A 9,352-nucleotide genomic window follows, 5' to 3' on the forward strand; every position below is an offset into this window, starting at 1 on the left:
TGTATTGTACTGTAAACTTGTTTGAAGCAATTTTTTCTCATAATTGCAGATTTAAATGGCAGCAGTTTTGGCCAGAAAGAAGGCTCAGTGATAAAGATACTTGCTGGCAGGTTTGACTACCTGAGTTCAAATTCCAGAAACTGCACAGTAGAAAGAGAGTTATTCCTGGTGACTGTTCTCTGAGTTCTTCAGAAAGACTAAAGCACCTGCACATGTATGCATAAATGCATAAACACACACACACACACACACATACACACACACACCACGAAGTAAATAAGCACACATATACATAAATGACTAAATGCATGGATTAATAAAAGCAATTTTATGTGAAACTTGTCTAAAGAATCATGCCAAATCAGACTATTGTAGCTGAGTTCGTCCTCCTGGGACTTTCACAGAACCCAAAAGTTCAGAAAGTAGTATTTGTTGTATTTTTGTTTGTCTACATAGCAACCATTGGAGGAAACATAATAATTGCAGTAACCATTCTCTGCAGTCCTGCACTGCTGGGATCACCCATGTACTTCTTCTTGGCATTTCTTTCCTTCCTGGATGCATGCATTACTTCAGTCATCACACCAAAGATGATTGCTGACTCCCTTGATGAGAGCAAAACCATCTCCTTTGAAGGCTGCATGACACAGATCTTTGCCGAACACTTCTTTGCTGCAGTGGAAGTGATTGTTCTCATAGCTATGGCCTATGACCGCTATGTAGCCATTTGTAAGCCCTTACACTACTCTTCCATCATGAACTGGAGGCTCTGTGGCACTCTGGTAGGGGTGGCATGGGCAGGGGGATTCTTACATTCTATCATACAAATAATCTTTACTTTGCAGTTACCCTTTTGTGGACCTAATGTGATTGATCACTTCATGTGCGACTTGTTCCCATTACTGGAGTTGGCCTGCACTGACACTTATGTTTATGGCCTGCTAGTGTTTGCCAACAGTGGGTCTATCTGCATCATAATCTTTTCTATGTTGCTGATCTCCTATGGTGTCATTTTGTTTTCTCTAAGAAATCACAGTTCTGAAGGGCGATGGAAAGCCCTCTCAACTTGTGGATCCCACATCGCTGTTGTGATTTCATTCTTTGTTCCGTGCATATTTATCTATGCACGATCCACATCTGCATCTTCTTTTGAGAAGAAGGTGGCTGTGTTTGATGCCATCATGACTCCATTGCTCAACCCCATGATTTACACTTTTAGAAATAAAGAAATAAAAAATGCCATTAAGAAAATGTGGAAGAGATTAAAGATGGTCTAATAAAATTTAAAACTTTATACTTACAAACTTTAATGTAGAGAATAAAGAAATCAATACTTACTTCAAGTACTTTACAGTTTGTTCATTATACAGAAAGAGATGACATTGTTCTATAGGGAAAGCATCAATATAATAGGCTGAAACACTGTCTTTAACTGGAAATTAACACTTATACTATTGTGGTGGTATTATGTTCCCCAAAATACTGTGTAGCCTAATAACCTCTGGGGTCAAAGAACAGAAAAGCCACTAGATACTTAGGATAGGCAGTGGTAGTACACGCCTTTAATCCTAGCATTCCAGAGGCAGAAATCCATTTGTTCAAGGATACAGCCAAGCATGGTGACTCACACCCTTAATTCCAGAAAGCGAGCCTTTAATCCCAGGGAGTGATGGCAAAAACAGAAAGATATATAAGGCGTGAAGACCAGAAACTAGAAGCATTTGGCTGGTTAAGCTTTCAGGCTTTTGAGCCACACAGTTCAGCTGAGAGCCATTAGGATATGAGGAAACAGAAGCTTCCAGTCTGAGGAAACAAGATCAGCTGAGAAGTTGGCCAGGTAAGGTTAGCTGTGGCTTGTTCTATCTCTCTGATCTTCCAGTTATCTCCCCAATAACTAGCCTCAGGCTTGATTTTATTAATAAGACCTCTAAGATTCATGCTACACACTGTGAATTGACAACTCAGTTACAGTAGCTTGAATGAGATGTGTCTATAAGTGTTAGGCATTTGACTACTTGGTCTTCAGTTGTGGCTATTTGCAGAGAATTAGGAGATGTGGACTTACTGAAGGGATGTCTCTGGGGTGGTCTTGGAGGTTTCAAAAGATTCTCGCAATTTCAAGTTAGTTCTCTCTGCTTTGTGTTTGTGGTTTAAAATATGAACTCAGCCAGGCAGTGGTGGCGCACGCCTTTAATCCCAGCTCTCGGGAGGCAGAGCCAGGCTGATCTTTGTGAGTTCAAGGCCAGCCTGGGCTACAGAGTGAGTTCCAGGACAGGCACCAAAACTACACAGAGAAACCCTGTCTCCAAAAAAAAAAAAAAAAAAAAAAAAATGATATCTCGGTTGCAGCACATATCTGCCACTTATTTCCTCTGCTCCTTCATCGTGGACTCTAATCCTCTGGTACCATATGCCCCAAATAATCCCTTCCTTCTGAAGGCTGCCTTCATCATGATATTTTATCACATCAATAGAAAGTAAATAATGCATCAGTACTGTTATGTGAAAATCTATGTTAGTTAATTTTATAGTCCTGTAACTAAAATGAAATGCTGCATGCAAGTTACCTATTAAAATGTTTTCATGTAGCATGTAGCATTATGCCTTTTAAAACTCGTGTTGAAACTACAATGTGTTGATATAAGAAAAGAAATATACTGAAATCATCTCAAGTTAAATGTGCATTTATGTGATTTTGTCATTATATAAGGGCAAAAATCAGAAATGCAGAGAGAATCATACCATCAAGACTCACAGACTAGATGTTCTTGTACCACTTGATTTAATGTATCATGTGGGTCCATTAATATCTAGTACACAATATGGTACTTTTTGATAGATAAAATATGATTACCCCTACCTGCTTATGAATGAGTTTTTTTTGGGTCATGTAACTATCACACACAAATCAGATATGAGCCCAGATTCCCTAGAGAAACATCTATGCACATCTCACATTCTAAAATAACCAAAAGCAGCTTCAAATTTAACTTTACTGGCAACACCAAGCTGAAGATGCTAGTACTTAACACAATTTGTCCACATCCACAGAGAGGGAATAAAACTCATAGCAACCAGTTAAAAGTACCTTGTTAGTGTATTACATTTCACTTAATGGTTGATTTCTATATTCTTGACTTTGAATATGAAAGTGAAACTTTATGATTTACAAATAACAATAGAGATAGTTTAATTTGATGTTACTTCTCTAATTATATTTTGTTAGTCTCAAGTGTCAATTGACTTCTACAGGAAATTTATTTAGAATTATAAATATATTCTGTTACAACTGCCAGCACTACAAAGGCCATTTGAACTTTTAAGGAAATTTTTTATTGTTATGTTTGTCTCTGTCATTTTTACTTGCCAGAAACAAAGTCTGGCATGTAAACCTAGATAAGAAGGCATTGATCTCCAATGGAAAGTATATGAAGACTTAGAATGTAACACATCTGAACAAGTGTATTCTTTACAAATGACCAAGTGTGTAAGAAGGGCTTGGGCATGTTAAAACACTTTGTCCAGTCCTAACCCTTGCCTATTGTCTGTCACCTCCCAATAGTTTCTTCTAACATCCTTTGCTTTCCTCCGTTTCTGACTGTCAAGTAGTACATTTAATCATAAGATTTTGCTTGAGGCATGAGAACTGAATGCCCTCTGCTCAATTATTTTATGAAGTTTGGGCTTCAGTGCTTGAAAAAAAAAACTATGAAAAACATGTCCATTCTGGTCACACTGTAGCAACCAACACAAATTTATTCTTCTCCATAATGTATAAAATTTATACATGCTTTTATTGTTTTAGCTCCAAGTGTTTCTCTACACTGCAATGATGTTTTACAAAGGGAAAGAAACTTACAATATCCAACAGAGAAATAAATACTCAAAAATATTAACCAATTTCAATTCATATAAATTTAAAGATTAAGATTTTATAAAATTATCCTAATAAAATGTGTTGCTTTAGCTTTTTTTTTTTTTTGTATTGATTCTTCTTTGGCATAGTCAATTCATGTAAGTATTATGAGGATATGTAACTGATATTCTGATACTAAATTTGCTTATTGTAGCTACTATATTTATTTAAAGAATTTACAAAAACTCATTGTCAGTGTTAAAAATGGATATTAAAATGTGCATGACTGCTGGGCGGTGGTGGCACACGCCTTTAATCCCAGCACTCGGGAGGCAGAGGCAGGCGGATCTCTGTGAGTTCGAGGCCAGCCTGGTCTCCAAAGCGAGTTCTAGGAAAGGCACAAAGCTACACAGAGAAACCCTGTCTCGAAAAACCAAAAAAAAAAAAAAAAAAATGTGCATGACTATCTGAAAGAAGGTAAGAGACATGCTTTCTAATGTAAGTATTAAAGTGATTTAGAAAAGTATTTTGCTACAGAATCAGCTGAAGAACTACTTTTCTTAAAATCTTAATGTGATTCTCCTTTCCAAACTCTCCTTCCCCACCCTTGGTCCTAGCTCATTCTTATGTTCTGTGTATTACTTTGTCTCCTCCCCTAGTCTTCTATTCTTCCATTTTTTGGCTTTTGGTAAAGATTTTATGATTTTCATTTATTCCTTATCTTTTAATTTTAGGAAATACAAAACAACCACATCACATAGCTTCAGGAAATGTACAAAGCAAGATTACATTTAAATATCATGTTCATGGAGGGAAGCAAACAGAAGAAAAACTGGTTTTTAGTAATCAAAAGATTTGTTTCCAAAGACACGAAAAGCAATGTGTAGGGACTAGAGAGATAGCTCAGAAACTAAGATCATATGCATACTGTTCTATCAATAGCACACAAATATCTATTCGTAGCACCCACATGGTGGTTCACAATCTCTGTAACTCCAGTGACAAAATATCTGAAACTCTTCTGTGATTTCTAGACGGTCATGCATGCATGTGATACATATACATATACCCAGTACACACACATATACATAATATAAAAATAAATAAAATTTGAGAAGCATTGTATAAGGGCACTAGTGATGAGAAATATTAAATCAAGTTGTAATGGGTTTGAGGATATTAGCAGAAAAGTGTGTGTTATACAGATATTAGAGCAAAATAAAACCACTTTTAGACACACTTTATGGGAATCAAACACAGGTCATTAGGCTTGGTAGCAAGTGCCTTTACACACACACACACACACACACACACACACACACACACACACACACACCAATAATGTAACAAAAATTAATGCAGAAATGCAGCTAAGGATGAGAAGTCACCACAGTCTTAGGGTCATAATCTCTAGAGGGAAACTGGCTACTATTCTTTTGCTAAGTGGTCTTTTTAAACTGCCTTCTAAATATTCACAAGATCTGCATAAGATTGAGCCTCTAAGTAATCCATTTGGGGGATCCTACTCTTCTCTAAGAGACTTTTGATAGTTAATAGTTGCTGGTGAGTTCTGTCACTTTCTTCATAGTTGTAGTCACTGATAAATTGCTCCTATAAATAACTTCTTAATCACACTCTAGCAGGAAACTCTGCTTATACTCAGTGAGTCACAGACAAAAACAATATGAGAGATGTGAGAATAAGAGGGCAATTAGTTGGGGATTTGAGTGAGGGATAGAGGGAAGAAAGGGGAGGATAGTATGTATGTAAAAGTGACTAAAATTCATTGTATAAGTGTAAGAAACTGTTAAACATTAAAAAAATTAAGGAAGTGAAATACAGTTCAATGATTTCTATTGATATTGCTTGAATGTAATTATGTTCAACTGTATATACATCATCATCATTGAGAATATTAAAATTAATTTCCCCTTCCTGGGGAGATCTGAGCATCCACCCCAAACATGAACCCTTCAAAATGAAAGAGAGTGGGAGCTCACTCCAGCTTGTGGCTTGATTCTATTTTGATTTAAGGTCAGAGAATTCAAGCTTGTTATTGCTTCTCAAGGCTGAATAAAGGATGATTGGCCAAAGGCATGATTATTAGATGTTTTGAGAATTAAGGAGGTGTTTACACTTGTTTGTTTCTTGAACCATGGTAGGAAAATCTTTTGACCCTCTTCCTTTGGGTATAAAAATGTTATGAGAAATAAATTCTGGGCTGCTGCATTATTCACTGAGAGCCCTCCCAATTCTATCCTATGTCTCGGTCTTTTCTTTTATGTCTCAGTTTTTTTCTGTCTATCTTTTCTTAATCCTCACTCCCCTATTCAAGTGCTGTTCCACAGGTCAGATAGTTCCAGCGGAAGAGAAGGAGGGGATGGGGGTGAGAACAGAGGAGGGTGGTGAAGGGACTGGCATGAGAGGAGGAGGGGAAGCTGTAGCCTGGCCAAGATGTAAAATAAGTAAATTTATTTTAAAAGAAGAATATTAAAATCAACAAAAATTAAAATGAAAAGATTCTGTTGAAAGCTTTTTTCAATGGGATGTATTGCTACTGTACAGAGTGGGAAAAGTAGGCTCACCATGTCAACATTATAAGGCTGGTGGTGCTAACAAATTGAACCCTGAGGTCTGCTTTAGATTGTACTAGATTAGGAGATGTGCATGGGTATTTTACTATAGAATCTGCTCTGTCATCTGATTTTAATGAGATAATCACATGATCCAAGAGAAACTCAACCATAGGCAGGCCTAAGCTAATCACATTTTATCTGTAAACAATGCCAATAAATAACTCTCGTTGTTTAATAGACAGTAATAGACTCAGTTTAATAAAGTCAAAGGATAACAAGGTACATAGTTTGGCTGGTAGTTGTGCTCTATTGTTTGTCTCTGTAGGCTCTGATGTCTCACAATTCTGAACAGAAACTTCATCATACAAGGAACAGTTTTACATATTTTAGTAAATATTTTTTTTCAGTGGAGGTTTTATGAAGCATAGTGTGAATAACAAACATTTTGATATATTAAATCTTTTCCAATACTTCATTAGACTTACAAAAATACAAAATTGAATTGACCCATATGAAAAGACTAAGTATTCAACAAGAGCAAATGTGACTTCCCATTTAAAGATATAATCTTCTCCCCCACAAAATTAATACTTCATCTATAAGTTACATCATATCTTTCTACATAATGAGCAAATCATAAAGTATGTAAGTAAATATTGACATCTCTATATTGTACATTAAGTTTTGTTAAGTTGTTTTAAATTTTATCAAAAATCACTTCGAATCTCTTCCACACTTCCCAATGGCATTACAGATTCTTTTATTTGTAATTCTAGGTTCTGATGATAACAATGGCTTAGGGAAAGATGTTATTCAGTTTGACTTTTTTTCTAATTTCAAGCACATACACATGTTTTTCAACAAATATTTTATTAAAATATAGTTTGAATGGTAAACATTCTCATAATTAAATCTCTTCTGATATTTCTTTACATATATGACAGTATTAAAGTTGAACTGATTTATTTTTCATACAGTAATACTGAGTAGTCAATTCATAGTAAAAGTATGATCAATTTTCTACCCTCATCATTATTACATTCTCCATACAATGGTGCTGTCCCTTTCAAAAGAATAAACAAATCATTAATTTCTTACCATAGTAAATATGGATTCCTTTGTTCTTTATGTATTAACGTGCCTAAACGTGATTATATAATCGTGTGTGTGTGTGTGTGTGTGTGTGTTCATGCATGCATATACAGTTACACACATGCTCAGTAGTAAAGGAGAATGTACATATCCCTAAACATGTGTGTAGATATGAAAGGAGAGAATTAAGTGTCCACATATAACCCTTACTACTTTATTTACTTGAGATAAGGTCTCTATCTCAACATATAGATCATTTTATAAAGTATCTGTCCAGTTAGCTCCTGGAACCTGATTGTCTCCACTTCACCAGCATGGGGTTTGAGTTGTGATGATATCACTGACTTTTGCTATGTTGCTAGGAATCTGAATCAGTTCCTAATCCTACATAGGAAGTATTATTACCAACTGAGCCATCTGCCAAGTGTACTAATTTAATATTTTAAGATATACCATAAACCACTATCAATCTCTTCCACATTTTCCTAATGGCATTTTTCATTTCCTTATTCCTAAAAGTGTAAATCATAGGATTAAGCAATGGTGTCAGGATAGTGGCAAATAAAAACACGTTTTTTTCAGAGAAGAAAGCAGATGTAGGCCTTGCATATATTATTATGCATGGAACAAAGAACATAACCACAACAGTAATGTGGGATCCACAGGTGGATAAAGCTTTGCGTCTTCCATCAGAGCTATGAGCTCTCAGAGAGAACAAGATGACACCATATGAAACAAGCAACAAGAAGAAGATGATAATGCAGAAAGATCCGCTGTTTGCAAACACCAAAATGACCAACCTATGAGTATCAGTGCAGGCAATCTTCATTAATGGGAATAAGTCACACAAGAAGTGATCAATGACATTGGGTCCACAAAAGGGCAGTTGCGAAATAAAGATAATTTGTATAAGAGAATGCAAGAATCCCCCTGCCCAGGCTACCCCCACCAGAATGCCACAAATCCTCCTGTTCATGATAGAAGTTTAGTGCAAGGGTTTGCAAATGGCCACATAGCGGTCATAGGCCATGGATGTCAAAATAATCACCTCCACTCCAGTAAAGAAATGGACAGCAAAGACTTGTGTCATGCATCCTTCAAAGGAAATAGTTCTCCTCTCATAAAGCACATCCACAGTTATTTTTGGTGTGATGACCGAGGAAGTGCATGCATCCAGGAAGGACAGGAATGCCAAGAAGAAGTACATGGGTGAGCCCAGCAGTGCAGGGCTGCATATTATGGTAACCACAATCATCATGTTACCCCCAACAGTTGTGATGTAGACAAACAAAAATACAAGAAATACTATTTTCTGAACCTTTGGATTCTGTGAAAGCCCCAGGAGTAAGAACTCTGTGACAAAGCTCTGATTTTGCATGATCCTCAAAAGACAGTGAAAGGAAAATCTATTCACATAAATCTGTAATTGTGAAAAAAAAAAGTGTTTCCTACAAGATTATACTATTAACACAAACCAGTTGGTGCATCCTTATATGAAATTGTATTTATTTATTTTATTGCCATTAAAACAGAACATTGGTGTATTTGGAAGGGTATAGTGATTATTACATAGAATTGAGTTAGAAACTAATTATTGAACACTTGAAATAGCCAGATCTTAAATATTGGGGTAATAATACATCTAATTGGGTTATAGAATAGAAATAATTTGTCTACAAATTGTCAAACTCTAATGGATTTTTAAACTGAAACATTGAAATAAATTTTAAGTTTATATCCTAATTATAAACCAAAGACCACAATTCATTGCTCATGCCCTCCTTCTGCATGGATGAAGCTCAGATTACAGTATACAGTGACTGATCAC

At 35.9% G+C, this 9,352-nt stretch overlaps 1 protein-coding gene and 1 pseudogene across 1 annotated transcript; one reads left to right on the forward strand and one right to left on the reverse strand.

Moving 5' to 3' along the window:
* Positions 1–353: 353 nt before the first annotated feature.
* LOC114683681 (olfactory receptor 4C15-like) lies at positions 354–1,281 on the forward strand. The gene has a single exon (XM_028857994.1). The coding sequence runs from the start codon at positions 354–356 to the stop codon at positions 1,275–1,277; it is 924 nt and encodes a 307-aa protein (XP_028713827.1). The 3' UTR covers positions 1,278–1,281.
* Positions 1,282–7,966: 6,685 nt separating this feature from the next.
* LOC114683690 lies at positions 7,967–8,932 on the reverse strand (annotated as a pseudogene).
* Between the last annotated feature and the right edge of the window lie 420 nt (positions 8,933–9,352).

This window comes from Peromyscus leucopus, chromosome 4 (genome assembly GCF_004664715.2).
Source record: "Peromyscus leucopus breed LL Stock chromosome 4, UCI_PerLeu_2.1, whole genome shotgun sequence".
Lineage (NCBI taxonomy): Eukaryota > Metazoa > Chordata > Mammalia > Rodentia > Cricetidae > Peromyscus > Peromyscus leucopus.

What these genes read in the sequence shown, in the direction of transcription:
- LOC114683681 (XM_028857994.1), top strand. Translation starts at nt 354, where the DNA reads ATGCCAAATCAGACTATTGTAGCTGAGTTCGTCCTCCTGGGACTTTCA.